Source organism: Lagenorhynchus albirostris, chromosome 13 (assembly GCF_949774975.1).
Source record: "Lagenorhynchus albirostris chromosome 13, mLagAlb1.1, whole genome shotgun sequence".
Taxonomy (NCBI): domain Eukaryota; kingdom Metazoa; phylum Chordata; class Mammalia; order Artiodactyla; family Delphinidae; genus Lagenorhynchus; species Lagenorhynchus albirostris.
In genome coordinates, this window is record NC_083107.1 from 82,615,337 (window position 1) to 82,633,451 (window position 18,115).

At 45.4% G+C, this 18,115-nt stretch overlaps 1 protein-coding gene across 8 annotated transcripts in view; it reads left to right on the forward strand.

The window, feature by feature from the left end:
• Window positions 1–8,979: 8,979 nt before the first annotated feature.
• Window positions 8,980–18,115, forward strand: part of YWHAQ (tyrosine 3-monooxygenase/tryptophan 5-monooxygenase activation protein theta) — a 32,004-nt gene continuing 22,868 nt past the window's right edge. For 2 of the 8 annotated variants that reach the window (XM_060169156.1, XM_060169157.1), the window contains exons 1-3: window positions 9,209–9,360; window positions 9,788–10,145; window positions 17,670–17,721. In XM_060169156.1, the coding sequence (XP_060025139.1) occupies window positions 9,852–10,145; window positions 17,670–17,721 (346 nt within the window). In that variant the 5' untranslated portion in view covers window positions 9,209–9,360; window positions 9,788–9,851. Of the gene's footprint in view, window positions 9,361–9,787; window positions 10,146–17,669; window positions 17,722–18,115 lie in introns of all 8 variants that reach the window. The other 6 variants (XM_060169152.1, XM_060169154.1, XM_060169155.1 and 3 more) reach the window with 6 other exon arrangements.

The window sequence follows — 18,115 nt, forward strand, 5'->3', positions numbered from 1 at the left end:
TCTGAGTTTCAGAACCGGGAGCAGGGAGAGTGGCTGGGGATCATTTGCTCATTAACATTGATTAGAGCCCTGGCAAACCGTCCAGGCACCTCACGGTGTATTAAAAGCCGAGCAGGGCAGCATCCGCTCCTTCCTTCCAGGGGCGGCTTTTGATGGAACAAGGTTTTATGTATTTTGTTTAGACGTACGATGCCCCCAAATTTCTTACCTGGGCTTATCCTGGTTTAAGGAAATCCGGAAGAGAAACTGTCCAAATGAATCAAGGGGTTATTCATATTCAAAAGGGTCTTTCCTCTGCAAAGTTTCCTTCACTGGTTTCTCTTAATCAGCAGGCCTTCTGGCGCCACGGGGAGTTTGTTTACAGAGCTGGACAGGACTGAAGGGAAGGAGGACCATCAGGGACTGCCTGGGGCTTCCAGCCCCTCCCAGCTGGAGCGATGCATGCCTCCAGCTGGCGGCCGGACTCCAGCCAGAGCCTGAAGCCACCCTGTGCCGCAGCCCCCGTTCACCCTGTCCGGTGGCCAACGTGCACTCGCCCGCGACTCCTCCTTCCCTCCCTTCTTAATTTGTCCATTCAGTTGTCCACTTCTTGGTACCCAGTGTACGCACCCAGCACTCTGCTAGGCACTGGGGCTACCTGGGCAAGTCACAGAGACATAGCCCCGCCTTCCTGGTGCTTCAGCCCAGTGGGAAGGTAAGGTGCCATGCTTCCTGCTTGCGGAGTGCAGGGCGGGGGGAGCTCACCTAGCTGGGAGGAGAGAGGAGCCCAAGGACAGCCCCGAGAAGCTGTCATTCCTGCAGGCTCAGGACATGAGAAGTTAGCCAGCTGAAGATGTGAGGAAAGAGGGGATGGCGGGGGCAAAGCTCCGAAGAGGGTGGAGCGCAGGAGGAGGAGAGGGCCAACAGATCAGACAGGGGAGGCGCTGGGGTGAGATCACAGGGGGCTTATGGGTCACCTGAAGGATTCTGAGTTGATTCTGTTTATCTAACAAACACATATATAGCGCTGTTCAAAGCACCTTCACAATATTAACTCACTGAATCCTCATAACAACCCATGAGGTAGGTACCATTATTGTCATCATCCCCATTTTACTAGTGGAGAAAGTCAGGCACCGCGCACTCAGCTAACCTGCCAGGGTCACCTACCTAGTGAGTACTGGGGCCAGGCCATCTGGCTTCCGAGTCCAACCACTGTGTTGAGCTGCAGTTAAATGAAGCTGAAGGGTTTTAAGCAGGAAAGTAAAGCAAAGGTGAGACTTGCGTTTTTTACCGGATCAGCCCTGCCGAAGGGACCAGGAGGTTCATATATCCAGTCTCCCCAGTGCGGCCTGCACTTGCTAAGCTGCCCGTGTGGCTGCGCTGGTTCTGATGGGATGGGGTAAAGAGGCACACAAGGGTCCACCTCCGAGCTACAGATGCTGAGCCCCCCTCGGGTGGTCTGCATTCCGGCATTCTGTCCAGAGCCACCTTCTCGGGGTTCAGCCCTGTCCAAAGCTGACTTCCGCACAAAGGGGAGCTGCTATGGCCTTCCTGCACTTCCAGAGGCCTCCACTGGGGCGGCAGAAAAGTGGGTGTGCAGACCATCGTCATCTCGGTGGCTCTCCCCTTCTACCATGATCCCTTTCTCCCTGTAGCCTTCTGATGCCTGACGTCTTCTGCAGCGGTCCTGGCCAACACTCACATCTCCCTGCTCTCCACTCCCATAGCACTTATTGTGAGAGCCACACAATCAGTCCTGTGTGCATTGTTCTGCGACTGTTTTGTGTTCATTCATCCATTCAACTGTCCTGAATTGTCTGCAGATGAGTCATAATTTGAGAGATGGCTGAAGATTTGTTGCTTTCTGTACCAAAACTTCTTTAAAAAATCCAAACACTCTGGATATATGTGCATATATATGTATACACACATACACATGTAGTATATAACAGACTTCAGCGACAGCAACAAAAAAATGAGAACATAATGAACATTTTTTGTGATAATTGAGGCACCTTTCTATGTACCTAGCCCTGCCTGAGACGTACGGGTCGTGTGCCCTTCCACTAAGAGGGGCCAGCCTCTTGGGCTTTCTCATTCACTTCTTGTAGGTTTGTTGACTCCACCTGTCAACTGATTGCCTGGCACAGACCTTCCACGTAGACTAGATCCCAGGTCAGGCCATGGGGACAGGCCCGGGCTGGCCCCAGAGCCCCCTGCACTTCCTCTCCTCTGAGTCATCTGGTGAGAAGGTGGAGTGGATTTCAGAGGAACTCCCAGGAGAAATTCTACTCCTGTTTTCTGAATAGTTACTTCTAAACCGCTGTGGCTTGGAAGTCAGGTTGCTGAGCATCTGAGAACTGAAAAGCCAGGGAGACGTTCCCGCCTCTCCCCTGAGCTGCAGGTTAGGTGCCCCACCTCCATGCTCTCCATCAGGCTCCTGGTAGGCACTGTGTCTTAATTGTTTTTGGAATCCCCTAGGGCAGTGTCTGGAACATGGCAGACCCTTCAATATTTTGTTGAATGAACTAATAGGAAATTGAGCTGAGGCAGGGGTTGGGAGCTCCTTAGAGGGCCTCACACACTCCTCCACATGTGAGCATCAGTGCTGGACTTCAGGACATTTTTCTGATGCTCAGAGACCTTCAGGGCCAGCTTCGAGGTTCTTAGCGTGCTCGTCACAGCAGATGCAATTCCGTGCTAAGGGAGCACCTGTGAAATGTACAGCTCTGCTTTCTACAATTTCCTCTGTGAATTTACTGCGATTCTAGTGATTTTATATATGGCTGGATACAAAGGAAGCACCCAGTGCACATAATTGCTGGTATTGGAAATGTCCCCCTTGATGGCCCAGATCCACTCTCAAAACGAACCCTCACTGAATGTCTTCTATGAGTCAGAGTCACTAGGGATATGGAAAGCAGATGAAACTCTGCCCCCTGGAAGGTCACAGTCTAATGGGGGAGCTGGGAGAGGAGAGGAGAGACAGACATGTAATTAATAAAAGGGAACAGATAAAAGATGAGGAGGTACCCTCTCCCTGCACAGGCGCTGAGAGTAAAACAGAGACTTCCATATGAAAATAAAATCAGCAGCTGATTCACCAGCAGATATATACTTAGCCACCCACGAGCCTCAGATAACTAAACATTGTTCCCAGACCAGCAAACGCTGGAGTTTTCATCTTCCATCGCAGGTAGTGTAGTCTTGTTTATTGTTGTAGAAGAAGGTTGAAATTAGACCGACTTGTTTTTGAATCTTAACTCCGTAGCTTACCAATTTAGACTGGTAATTTAACCTCCCTGGGCATCAGTTTACTCATCTGTACACCTTTGTTGAGAGGACACTAAGGATACAGATCAAAGAAGAAAACCCTAACCCTCAAGAAGCTCACAGTCTGGCAAAGGAGAGAGGTGAAACATATGTCACCGACACACACTTAAAGCTAGTAAAAGATACCAGATTTTTTGTTGAATGACAGTATTAGTCAAGATTCTCCAGAGAAACAGAATAAGATATGTACATATAGGTATATATTATAAGATAATAATAAGATAGATACATAGAGAGATTTATTATAAGGAATTAGCAAGTCCAAAATTGGCAGGGTGGGCTTGCAGGCTGGGGATCTAGGAGAAACTATATTTCTGTTTGAGTCTGAAGGCTAGCTGTTATAGACCCAGGGAGCGTTGATGTTGCAGATGAAGTCCAAGGCCGTCTGCTGGAGAATTGTCTCTTGCTCCAGGGAGACAATTCTTCTTGTCCTATTCAGGCCTTCAACTGATTGGAGGTGGCCCACCCACATTATAGAGGGCAATCTGCTTACTCAAAGTCCACCAAATTAACTGTTAATCTCTCCCCAGAACACCCTCACAGAAACATCTGGAATAACGTTTGATCACCAAGTTGACACATAAAATTAACCATTGTACTGAACAAAGTGAAGAATGTAATCTCATGCATGCAAAAACACATGCATATGTCCAAATGAAAAAAGCTATATCTAGAAGGAGGTCACCAAAATGCCGGCAGTGGTCCCCTTGCAGAGGCAGCCTCTCAGGTTCTTTTTTACTCTCCTTTCATATATTTATGTATTGTTTCATTTTTTTAATATAATGTGTGCTATTACATTTTTACTCAACATTATCATCATCACTATTATCATTACAAAAGCAATCAAGCTTTTAAAAAAATACCCTACTGGGCTTCCCTGGTGGCACAGTGGTTGAGAATCCAGTTCGATCCCTGATCTGGGACAATCCCACATGCCACGGAGCAACTAAGCCCGTGCACCACAACTACTGAGCCCTCGTGCTGCGACTACTGAAGCCCGCGCTCCTAGAGCCCATGCTCTGCAACAAGAGAAGCCACCACAATGAGAAGCCCATGCACCACAATGAAGACCCAATGCAGCAAAATAAATAAATAAATTTATATATATAAAAAAATACCCTACTAGCATAGAGGAAATGCTGGAGAAATGTCAGAATGCTTAAGCCTTTCCCCAGAAGCCTGGTGGACCAAAAGCTGGTTCACAATGCCTGAAATACTACCAGTGAACTTTTTGTTGTTGTTGTTTTTGGCCGGGCCTCATGGCTTGTGGGATCTTAGTTCCCCCACCAGGGATTGAATCCGGGCCATAGCAGTGAAAGCGCTGAGTCCTAACCACTGGACTGCCAGGGAATTCCCCTACCAGTGAACTTTTATTCTTCCACTGTAAGAGCTTTCTCTTAAAATGCAAATCATGGCAGAAGAAATATTGCTGGAAGACTTATCTGTTTTTTAATGATGGAATGATTTGATTAGATTTTTTTCCTGAGAACACACAGTGAGAGTTGGAAGACATTGTGTAGCCGACAGGTGTCCGGGAGGTGCCGGAAATGGGACACCCACGAGCACAGAGGGATGCCTCCAGATGGCAAGAATAAACCTCGCCAGCTGCAGGTCTGATGGGAGACTGAGTTCTACAGGCCTGACCCCGGCCCTAAGCCAAGAAATGTGTAGGAAGACCTTGCCTGACCAGACTCCTTTGATTTCCCCACCTGTCCTGGCTCTACATGAGGCTCATTTAGCCCCTCCAGGTGGAGTGGAGAATGGGGGCAACTCTTCAACTACCCCCTCGACAGAAGTATTGATAATGATTATATGGAAATTTGCAGTGAAAATCCCACTCAAATGTTTGTTTGTCAATGAAATATCTGCCATATGGCAAGAGAGGAAGAAGTTCCTCTCCAATGACCCACTGCTCTTGGCAAATAAACCACTGAAACAATTTATCAGAGTAAACTCAACCAGAAGGACTCATTCATTCTGAAATGTACACTGAATGCAGCCATTCTGCAGACCATTAACTCTGCTAATTACAACAGTGATTCAAGAGATAAACCTTCACTAACTTTTTTTTTTTTTTTTTTTTTTGCTGTACGTGGGCCTCTCGCTCTGTGGCCTCTCCCGTTGCGGAGCACAGGCTCTGGATGCGCAGGCCCAGCGGCCATGGCTCACGGGCCCAGCCGCTCTGCGGCATGTGGGATCTTCCCGGACCGGGGCACGAACCCGTGTCCCCTGCATGAGCAGGTGGACTCTCAACTACTGCGCCACCAGGGAAGCCCCCTTCACTAACTTTTTATGAGGCTCTGAGGCTTCTTGCAGCGTGACAGGCATCTCCCTCCCTCCCCCTGACTCTACCACCAAGCAGAGGGAAAAAGGGGAAAAAAAACCCTAATATTTACTGAACACTTTCTATATGCCAGCATTTTCCTATGGGATAGCTCCATGATCCCTTTGGGGTAGGGATTATTTTTACAGGTTAGCAAACTGAGGTTCAGAGAAGATCACGGTGTTCAAGGTCAAACTGCAAATAAAGAGCTGAGCTGGGACTGAGGATCTCCTGGCTTCAAGCTCAGCATGCTCCCTCCTGCTCTTCTCCGGAAGCTTCTTCTCACCAAGTAATTTAGAAAAAATAACAAGAACATCAAACAGATAAAGAACTCAGTGCTTTGTTTCTTAGCTGTCTGGTCCCTAGAGTTCTTCCCAGCACATTGAATGTGGATTCTTAACACATTTCATATTTACCGGGATGAAACTCCTAGAGAACAGAGACTGGTGTGATCTTTCCTGGAGTCCCTACAGCATCAAGCAAAGGTCTGGCAGAGCCGTTACATGGATGGGCTTTGGCACCCAGACTGCGTGCATCGGTGTACATCGAGGCTCTGCCACTCACTAGCTGTTTGACTCTGTGCACAATCGAAGGACTGTGCCTCAATTTCCTTATCTGTGAAATGGAGAAGGTGATCAGAATAGTACCTACTTCATAGTGGCATTAAGCAGAATAAATGAGTTAATACTTGCAAGAGACTTAAAATGGTGTTTGACACGCGTAATCACTTAGTAAGTGTTAGCTCTTTGTGTGTCCAGGGGCTTCAAGTCCCCAGAGCTTTTTTAAAAAGTTTTAAAAATAAATTCATTTATTTATTATTTATTTTTGGCTGTGTTGGGTCTTCGTTGCTACACGCCGGCTTTCTCTAGTTGTGGCGAGCGGGGGCTACTCTTCGTTGCAGTGTGCAGCTTCTCATTGCTGTGGCTTCTCTTGCTGCGGAGCACGGGCTCTAGGCACTCAGGCTTCAGTAGTTGTGGCACTCGGGCTCAGTAGTTGTGGCTCAAGGGCTCTAGAGCTCAGGCTCAGTAGTTGTGGCACACGGGCCTAGTTGCTCCGTGGCATGTGGGATCTTCCCAGACCAGGGCTCAAACCCATGTCCCCTGCATTGGCAGGCGGATTCTTAACCACTGCACCACCAGGGAAGTCCCAGTCCCCAGAGCTTTAATTTTCTCCAACTGAGTTCTTTCAGGCGCCGATGACTTTAGATTTAACTAATCCCTCTGGTCCCTCATAAAATATAATTTCATAGTGTGCCATCGCTTCCGAGCAGTTTTTACCCATGATTCCAGATGTAACTATATGAGTTGGTGCTCCATAAATATCTGATGATTGGATGAAAGCAGAAGTTATAGAGACCGAGTTACAGGCAGCAGCAAAATCTTGCCCAAGGTCACCTGGGGAGATGGCAGTACAGCCCAGACTTTCTGACAAAGAATTAGTGTTCTTGCCCCTACCCTCCCTTCTTACCACAAAGGTTCTGTCCCCTGACCGTTCTGCTCAGGGGTCTCCATCCCCCACCCACCTGCGCTGGTTTCTCCTCTTGCCTGAGCTGTCTCTAATTTCAGTAAGCTTGAAATTCACTGGTCATACAGAAAGCATTTTATCTGCCCTTGCACATGCAAATTCTTTCCATTGGGATTTCTTAGTGTCCGGCTCCACCCCAGCCCACACGGCCATAAACACTCATGTGTCTACAGCCCGGCCCCAGGGATTCCAGAAATAACAGCAGGGACCTCCATTAGAACGCTGGAACATAGTAAGGCATTTCTGCATTAAGACACAAGCCCTTTCCAGCCCAGGCCTCTCCTGTCCGTCAAAGCACAAAGCAACCTTTACAAGTCAGGACAGGGAGGGGCAGCTGGGAGGGAGTATAGATTTCTGGAAAGTCCGCACCTTCTCCTGCCGTCTCTCTGCTCTCAGATCTTCCATTCTAGAGAGTCTCCAGATCTGCTCCAGGCTCCACTTAGAATCTGAAATTGTTTCTTGGCTGTGGCGTTCTTTGCCTTCAACGATCTATTCTCCCTTGAACTTGCCGGAACTGGAATCACGGCAGTGTGAGCCCATATGGCACAAAGGCCACTTTCCAGACACCCAAGACAGCCACCTGATTTGGAGTCAGGCACTGGGGAAGTGCCAGGAAAGAAGGGAGTGGCTGGAGGGGAGTGCCCAGTTTAAGGAGAGAGGAAAAGTCTAGCCATGACCCTCAATAAAAGGCATCTAGGGCGATCATTCCCGTTTCAGAAGGATGTTCATGAGTAGAAAGTCAGAAGTCAACATCTAGGGAGAGAAGTTTAGCTTTTCAAGTGTCCTCTCAAAAATAATGCCAAAAGAGACTTCCCCGGTGGTGCAGTGGTTAAGAATCCGCCTGTCAATGCAGGGGACACGGTTTGGAGCCCTGGTCCGGGAAGATCCCACATGCCACGGAGCAACTAGGCCCGTGCGCCACAACTACTGAGCCTGAGCTTTAGAGTCTGTGAGCCACAACTACTGAGTCCGTGTGCCACAACTACTGAAGCCCACGAGCCTAGAGCCCGTGCTCTGCCACAAGAGAAGCCACCGCAATGAGAAGCCCGCACACCGCAATGAAGAATAGCCCCCGCTCGCCGTAACTAGAGGAAGCCTGTGCGCAGCAACGAAGACCCAACGCAGACAAAAATAAATAAATAAATTTATTAAAAAATAATAATACCAGAAGATAAAAATAGCGTGTACGCATAAGACGACAATGATGTAAAAAATACGTATTTAGATGCATGACCTAGAAAGGCTGGAAAGAAATATAAAAACAGTTGCTTTTTCGGGGGGCGGGGGGAGGATTAAATGGGTGTTTTTCTCGAAATTATCCTTAAGGTCATTTCCCATTTTAAAGAAAATCATAATATCTGGCATTGCCAGAGACACCTGCCTGGACTTTTTTGGGTATTTTCCAAGGGAATTTCAGGTTTTAGGTGCCCGTCTGAAACCGAATTTATCTTGTAAAATGCATGCTTATGCCACTTTCTCCAGCAACTAATTCCTCTTTAATGGGGATGGGATTATTTCTAATTCGCGGTCCCCATCGCAACGTCATTAAAGGCTGAGTTCAGTGTATTGAGCTCCAAACCTTTGTCACTTATAGGAAGGTGGAGGAAAGGCAGGCGCTTGTGCAACAAAACAGCCGATGGTGTCACCCTCCCAGGCCGGACCTCACCAGAGCCGAGAGCCGCAGCTGCATTAGCCCACAAGATGTTATGCACCATCTGCAACGGTGCTGCAGCAGGAGACCCGGCCACCGCAGGGGAGGTCATGCGAGCCTCTTGCTCCCGTGCCGCGCCCACGAGTGCCGGGGGTGGCGGGGAGGTTGAAGGGAGTTGGTAACAGCATCGCCATGGCAACAGTGACGTCCTTGTACCCTGGATCTAATTGGAGGAAACCCCGTGGCCGAAGCCGCAGCCTGCCGGCCAACCGAACTTGCCCAAGCCGACCCACCCTCCTAGCCTCCGCTTCCTCTCCCGCCCCGCCTTCTTCGCCCCCTTCCGCGCGCTCAGTCCTCATTGGCTAGAGGCGGGGAGGAAGGCGGGACTCTAGGGGACAGCTCAGCGCGCCATTGGGCGGGGGGAGCGAGGGCCGCCGCTGCGGCCCGCCTCCCGGCTCGGAGGTAGGCTGAGACGGGAGGGTCCTCGGCTAAAGCCAAAGGCGGATCAAAGTGGTGGGACTCGCGCCGCGGCCGCGGAGACGTGAAGGTGAGCGCCAGGGTCGCCCCCGGCCCTCTTCGGGTCGGGCCGGGCCCGAGAGTCCGGCGGGAGGCCAGCCCCGGGGAGCGGCTGGCCTCGACGCCGCTCTCCTCAGGGACGGCTCCGGCGGGAAGGAAGGTGCGGGCCAACGGCCGCTTCCATCTTGGGCCGGGCGGGCGCGGGAGCGGCCCTTCCTCCTCCTCCCCTTACTCCTCCTCCTCCTCCCCCCGCCGCGGGCCGCCTCGGCTGGCGCCCCCGGGCCTCCCGGGCACCCCGCGGGGAGCGTGGGCGGGGGAGGGAAATTCAACGGGGCCGCGCGTGCGGACACAGACAAAGGGGGCGGCGGGCGGGCGGGCTGCCGGGGCGGCGGGCGCATTGTCTGACGGCGCCGCCCCCGCCTTCTGCCCGCGACCCCGCCCCGCCCGCCCGCCCGCAGGCCCTCCGCACTCCTCCTCGGCATCCGGGTCGGTGCTCGCTCTCGCTGTCCTGTCCCCGGCCCCATGGAGAAGACGGAGCTGATCCAGAAGGCCAAGCTGGCCGAGCAGGCCGAGCGCTACGACGACATGGCCACCTGCATGAAGGCCGTGACGGAGCAGGGCGCCGAGCTGTCCAACGAGGAGCGCAACCTGCTCTCGGTGGCCTACAAGAACGTGGTCGGGGGCCGCAGGTCCGCCTGGAGGGTCATCTCGAGCATCGAGCAGAAGACCGACACCTCCGACAAGAAGCTGCAGCTGATTAAGGACTATCGGGAGAAAGTGGAGTCTGAACTGCGGTCCATCTGCACCACGGTCCTGGTGAGTCCGCGACCGTCCGGGCGGCGGGCGCCGAGGCGCCTTTGTGTGAGGCTTTCTGTGGGGAGTTTCCCGGGAACGGGAACGGGAACGAAGTGGGGGCCGGGGCCTGCCTGACGCCCTGCCGACGCGTAGAGGGCTTGAGGAGGTTAGCCTTGCCCTCCTTAACGCGTTATTTCAGTTCTTGAGATGAAGAAGCTGCTTTTTCTTTTTTTTTTCTCCTTTCTTTTTTTTTTTTCCTGTGGTAAGTATATCTTTCCTAGGTGCTGGTTGCTCCTCCACCAGATAAGTTTAAACATGAGAGTAGGATTGTAGAAGGCTGAAAATCGTTTTCCAGCGTCCTGAGGCGATCTGGGAACCCTTTAAACGTATTGAATCAGTTTGTAGGCTTCAGGCTTCCGTTGAAAGAAGGGGCGGGCGCCTTTTCCATAAAGATCACGTATGTAAGTCGGTTTTCCTCCCAAATCCAGCAATGGAAATTTACTTCGAAAATCTGAATAGGTATCTCGTTTTTCAAGTAAGAGTATCTGTTGATTTTTTCCTTGTTAAAAGCGGGGAAGGGGGAGAGTTTGGTAAATATGAAAAAGGCACAGCTAAATCAAAGGAATAAAATGTCCTGGGAAATTTCGGTGCTTGATACCATTTCTTCGCTGTTACATAGCTACACGTGAACCCCGAGGTGTTGAAATGAATTCGTATCTGGTGTGGAGTAAGCGAGGAAAGCTTTCCAGGTTTTGAACTGTCCAGTCTTAGCTAGGGTGGCTTTGGGTGGAGTAGGGTGACTGCTGTATTCACGCTTATTGGTGAGAGAGAGCATTTTTAGCTTTGTCATCGTATGGATCTTTTGATCAGTAAGATAAGTTTTTAAAATGTCGATACCAGCATTATATCCTGAGGTGTTTTGAAGTGTTTTAATACTGCAAAGAGTCATTTCTACTAATAAAATATGAAATAGCCGATGCGGTTGCCTCTTTTAAGTGCCACTTTTCCAAGGGGCCTACTGATTTTTGATGTGTTTGTTCCACGTTGTGTTTTAGGTGGGCTTTGAAAGACAAACATGCTAGGTTGGTGATTTTTCAAGAGGGAATAGAGGAGGAAATGCCTCTTGCTCTCCCAGCCTTTTCTTCCTTGCCCCTGAGATTCGTGGGGCAGGAAAGTTTTTTCCTTTCACCTATTTTTCCAGTACAAATAACAAGTGATCTGAACGAAATCATGGCTGATGGAGATAACTGGTAAAGGGGCGAAGGAAGCAGTGCAGAGCAGGTGTACGAGGTGGAGAAAACTTTGAGATTATTTGCTTTATGTAGGCGAGATTTTATGTTCATCCATGTCTTAGGTTCCACTCCCTGCCTAGCATAGAGGAGACACTTAGGCTTTTTGAACTGAATTGCTTGTATTCAAAAAATTTGCCAACTTGAAAGTGATGGTAGACTTCAGTGGCATATGGTAATGGTTATTGACAACATCCACTCTGTCATCGAGGAAAGACTATAAGAACTCCATATGTTAACGAGAAGCTCTTCTATACATGTTTTACTTTGGGACACTCTCACAGCATATTTCAATCTCTTTGTTCTATTATTGTTTTGCAATTTGTTACTTACCCTGCAGCAATTCAGAATTACCACAGAATTTTTCCTGTTCTCTAGCAAGTTAGCTGGGAATATTTGTTTTATTTTGTGGCTCTTATAAATTTTAGTTTCTCTAATGGCATAAGTAGAGGAGACTTTGCTTAGTTGATAAGTGACTTGAAATAGAGACCAAATAAATCATTTCAGTAGGAGAGAACCCCTGAAATTGGGACAGGTTTTGTTTGTTTGTTCGTTCTGTTTTCTTCATATATACTAAGTGAAATAGAAGAGTTGATTCATCAGACACCAAGGAATAAATAAAATATTTTTATTAATGAAATGGCTTAAAAGACTAATTGTGACTTAACGGCCAACCTCCGAAAAAAGTCCTGAGGAAAGCCCATTGTCAAGTTGGCCGCTGTATTTGAGAGCATGTGCAAGGCACTGTGCTAAAGCAGCATGGGGAAGAGCAATGCTGAAAATGGTAGATTTTGTCCTCCAGTAATTTATAATAAGGAGTGCATATGAGAAATACCTAAATGTAAATAATATGTAATTCCCGTAAGATGGTTATGAATAAAATGCTATGTAGTTTAAAGGAAACAGAAACCTCAGGAAAAGCTTTACAAGGAGTGGCTTTTGGAACCAGCATTGAGGGAGGGGGATCAAGGGGAGGGGAGTGTCAATATATTCCAAGCAGAAGTATACAGGTTGGGCCTTATTCATGGAAGAAGGTTTCTGTATGAAGAAGAGCAGAATATGTGCAGAGCTGGTGCAGGAGAAAAGCCTGTAAAAGAAGATAGGAACTATATAAGAGAATGTCAGAGGGAATTAGGAACTATATAAGAGAATGTCAGAGGGAATTTTTCTCATTTGATTGACAGTGGGAAGACTGAAGATTTTCGAATGAGGTGCAGGTGGCAGTATCTAGAATTCATGGTTTGGGTGCTAATTTCCGGTTTGTAATCTGAACTGATAGATAAGGAAGTGATAGACAAGTGAACAAGAATTTGAGAATTGGTAAATTAGTGATTTAATCAGGAGTCTATCAAATAATGGGGAAAGAAGAATGAAATCTAAAGTTGCTGAACATGAGTGCCAAAATTAGGTTTTCTCTCTTTTTCCCCCCCTTTGGTGAACAGGAAGGAGAATTTAGTGTGGAGGAAGTGGATGACACTGACTTGTTATAGAAGGCTAATAAAAGAGTAACGTGGAGGGCTAGGCAAAATTTTGGTTTTAAATAGCAGAGATTCTCAGCCTCATCTTTCTGTTTCATAGAGTAGGTTCAGGGTGGAATTATTTGGACTATTTACTCGAAACGAACATGGCAGACAACTCTCAATCCTGTTGACAATCACTGTACTGAGAGAGGTTATTGAATTGTGGAGGCAGTAAAAAATGTTAAAATCTAAATATGTAATCTAAAGAGCAAAAGGAATTAACAAGACCCAAATGGCCAAGACCAAACTCTTCGTAGAATCTAAGAGGAGTTAAAGAGGAAGATATTACCAAGTTATCTCTGTCTCTCAGTGTCATTTGTGAAACCAGAGGTTGGGCTAAAATTTCTAAGTCTGTTCCAGTTCTGATACTTTGGGACTATAGAGTTATATGGTCCCAGTCATTCCACCTGTGCTCTGACTTGCAACTCTAAAATGAGTAGTTTTTATAGTCCAGGTTGAAGAAGAACATGTCCTCAATCATTTAAGAAATGTGGAAAAACTAACGACTTCAGTGAAATGTCTTTAGGAAGAGGGGATGGGGAAGTCATTGGTGATCCTAGTAAGCAGTGTTGGAAATAGCAAAGTTTAAGTGAGAAAGGTTAATACTGTAAGTTGTATGACAACCGGGCAGTGGTTAAAAACTTGAACAAGGTGTTTAAGAGTCATTAAGAACTGGGGTGTGAGGTAAGGGTAATTGAAGAAATCAGAGGGGTCCACAAAGCCCTTCTGGGACCTGGGAACGAATATCATGTACAAAGTTCATGACCTTGGAGTAAGAGCAGGACACTTAGAGAATGTACAAGATAACCTCCGTCTCAGGCAACCCCATGTTATCCTTCTGTGTTAATGGTCTTTTTATTAGACTATTTTCAGTAGGTTGCTTTAGTATAATGTATAAACGGTTTCAGGAGTTAAGGTCTATGTTGTGATTTTTTTTTTTAAGTAAGAATCATTTAAAATATATAGAAACTGAGATTTGTCTCTGGTGTGTAAAAGCCCTGTAATATTAATTCCATAATGTGCTTGAATTTAGTTGTGTTCTAAATTAATCTCTTAATGAAAATATGTCTAGTGTTAGTTGTTATTTTGAAGTAAGACCAATATGTTGCTTTTGATAGTTAATGAGTCTTAATGTAATCTTTTTGACATGATGGAAAAATTATGGGCTCTGGAATCAAGACTGACTGTTTTGGGGTCATTGCTCCATAACCTTATAATTTTGTGACTGCAGGCAAGTTTCTCTCAGCCTCTGTTTCTTTATCTATAAACTGGTGATGATGGTTCTTGCCTTGATAGGCTTGTAGTTAAAATAATAGGTAATAACTGACATTTAATGGGCATTTACTATTATATACTAAGTACTGTTTTAAGCACTTGATATACTCACTGTGTTCCCATTAGTTAGGTTGATAGTATTATTTATGTTTTAAAGTTGAGAAAACGGCATAAGCAAGTTAAGTAACTTGGTCAGTATCACAGAACTAGTGAGTGGTAGAGCAAGGATTTGAACCCAGGTGGTGTGACTCCAGATGAAAGTATATGAAACACATTTGGCCCTAAATAACATAGTAGCTGACTAAAGATCACAGTGTTTTGAGGAATTTATACAGTCTGATAAATGTTTGTAAGTTAGGAGGGAGGGAGGATAGATCTGTGGTGGACAAAACTCAGTCTATAATTTTGAAGCCCTCCTTATATGCAGGATATTGAAGTAAAATTTTAAAACTTGACTTTTGGATTTTTGGCATTAAGAGTGTAAGCTCCTTGAAGCTAAGAGTTGTTTCTGAAGAGTGAAATGGAATGGACATACATATTGTACATACAGGTATAGAAGTATAAGGTTTGATCAGTGGTTCTCAGCCAGGGTGAATTTACCCGCCAGGGGACATTTGGCAAGTTCTGGAGATAGTTTTTGGTTGTCAAGGCTGGGGTGAGAGTGGGGAGATGCTATTGATATACTGTGAGTAGAAACCTAAATGCTGCTAAGCATCACATAAGGCATAGGAAAATCCCCCACCACAAAGAATTACCCAGCCCAAATGTCAGTAATGACTGAGGTTGAGAAACTCTGGGTTAGGTTATAAATAAAACAAGCAGTATTAAGTTGTATTGAATTGTATCACACCTGTCCTTTAGATTCTTATTAATATATTGGCATCTTGTCAGAATCCTTTGTCTAGACTTCAGCTGTTTTTTTTCTGTGTCACTCTTGTGTGTATGCTATTTAACTCTGCAGTTCACCTTTCTGGCACTTACTCAGTGGGTCCTGCATTTTCAAAGTTCCACCTCGGGGTTTACCTCCAAGGCCCTGCACTTTTTCTTTTAAAAAAAACTTGGCACAGAGAAAAACGATCCAACTGAAATTATAGTGAAATCTATTTAGGAAGAGGCAGTTAAAATTGATAACAGCAAATATTCCCCTCTCCTTCATAACTGCCATTAATAGTTTGGCATATGTGGTTCCAGACTTTCCAGCCTGTACTGTGTGTTTATTTGGATGTTGCATAATTATACTAATGGCCCACTGAACATGTAGGTTGTAAACAAATTTTTCTCTTTTATAAACAACACTGGGAAGGACATCCTTGTTGCGTGCTTTATGCTAGGATTTACTTAGGTTACGTTTTGGGAAATGAAATTTCCAATCAGAAGATACGCATTTTTTTTTTTTCCCCAGATAGCCCTCTGAAAAGATTTTATGTGTTTATACTGTCATCAGCTGTTGTTGAGAAAGGCCATTTCCCCTTACCCTCTCCAGCACAGACAGTTGTTCGAGGTTAACAAAAATCTAGTGACTAGAATGGTTGAAATTTTACCTCCTTGTTCAGTTTTGGATATAATGAGGACTACCTTTGTTCTCATAAAGGGCTGGTTACCAGACTTTTTTTTTTTTTTTTTGAGTCTCATATACAGTTTCACTTACAAAATGATAGCATAGCATGAGATTAGTTAATTCAAGGTGCTTGACAGTTGGGAAATCTGCTTGATCATATTGATGTTTATTTATTCCTTTTTGATATTTATCAATACCATTTTTGTATTTAGCACTAGTTCTTTCAGAGTAACAACGGAAAATATCTTTGTACCATTGACTTTCTAGGTATCAAGGAGGGATGGTAGAGAGGCATCATTTGAAAAGATGAGAAAAGAAAAACAACTATAGTTCATCCATTTCTACTTTAATTAAACTCTTAATCCATGGATAAATCAACAATGAAGGTTCCTGAAATATCTCATGATAAATAATTTGACCAGATTCGAAAACATTGTTTGCATATTGAAGTGTTTAAAGACAAAATGATGATGATACCTAGAACTTCAAAATAATGGGTGAGGGTTATAGATGAAACAAGTGTGTCTGTGAATTAATATAGTTGCAACTGGCTTTAATGGGAATTCATTATACTATTCTCTCTTCTCTTGTATATGTTTGCAGTTTTCCATAATTAAAGGGTTTTTACCCCTAGAAATTTTCCACTCTTACGTACTTACACAAGAGGAAAGACCTGTACAAGAATGACCATAGCAGCTTTGTTCTAAGAGCAGAAAACTGAAAACAATCCATTAGTAGGAAAAAGGATAAACAGGTATATTCATACAGTGGGATACTATTCATCCGTAAAAAGGAAGGGACTACTGACGCATACTATAATGTAAATGAATTTCAAATACACACTAAGTGAAAGAAGCTTTGCACAAAATAGGACATAATGTCATTCTATTTATATGAAATTCTAGAACAAGCAGAAAGTAGTCTGTGGGTGAAAAATCAGAAGAGTGGTGACCTCTGGGGATGGAGGCAGGGACTGACTGAAAGGGACAGGAGAGAACTTTCTGTGGTGATTGTAATATTCTTTGTGTTGATATGGATTTGCGTTACACATGTATATGCATTTGTGGAAACTCAGCAAATATGCGCTTAACATTTGTTCATTTCATTGTATGTAAATTTTTGCTTCAAAAGAAAATAAACTCTAGTTAGTGATATTCCTGTACTGATGTCTCAGTTTACACAAAAACTAGTAGAAGTGGATGGATATTTGATAAAGCAGTTTGGTAAAAGGTTAATGGTAGGATCTGGGTGGTGGGTATATGGGTGCTCACTGTAATTGTTGGTTGCTGTATATTAGGGGTATAATATTCTACACGCTATGGTTGAATGCCTTTAATACCTGTAGCAAAAAAAAAAAAATAGTGAAACCCATGTCTTGTTGACCTCAAGATATTAGAACATGTCTCCTATCCACCTAGGAGATGGCCCTGATGGACTTGGCACCATAGCTTTTGTTTGCGTTTGGTGGTGGATGCTAACTAGATTAATGGGGGTAAAGAATGCTGTGGAAGACTTACAGAACTGACTGTACTCTGGGGCAGTGGTTCTCAAGCTTCTTGGGCTTAGGATCCCTTTGCACACACTTGAAAATACTGTGGAACCTAAAAGGTTTTGGTTGTGTAGATTATATCTGTAGATATTTACATTATTAGAAATTTAAACTGCGGGTTTTATAATCCATTTTAGAATAATAAGTCCATTAGAAATTAACATTACCTGTGTTTTTTTTCAATTGTAGTAAAATATACATGATGTAAAATTTACCATTTTAAGCATGCAGTTCTATGGCATTAAGTACATTCACACTGTTGTGCGATCGTCACCACCTTTCCAGATATTTTTCATCTTCCCCAACTGAAACTCTGTACCCATCAAACACTAACTCCCCATTCTCCCATCTCAGAAACCACCGTTTTGCTTTCTGTCTCTGAAATTGACAACTCTGGATACTTCGTGTAAGTATAATAACTTTTTTTTTTTTTTGCGGTACACGGGCCTCTCACTGTTGTGGCCTCTCCCGTTGCGGAGCACAGGCTCCGGATGCGCAGGCTCAGCGGCCATGGCTCACGGGCCCAGCCGCCCCGCGGCTTGTGGGATCTTCCCTGACCGGGGCATGAACCCGTATCCCCTGCATCGGCAGGCGGACCCTCAACCGCTGTGCCACCAGGGAAGCCCTAACATTTTTTTAAATTAAAAAATTGAATGAGAAAAGTGGCATTGCTTCATAATCTGTTGTAGTATCATGTCTCTTAGCTTTTGGAAAACTCCACTCATGAGAGAATGGCAGTGAAAAAGCAAATAGTACCTTAATACGTATTATGAAAATGGTTTGAGTTTGTGCCCTTCCCC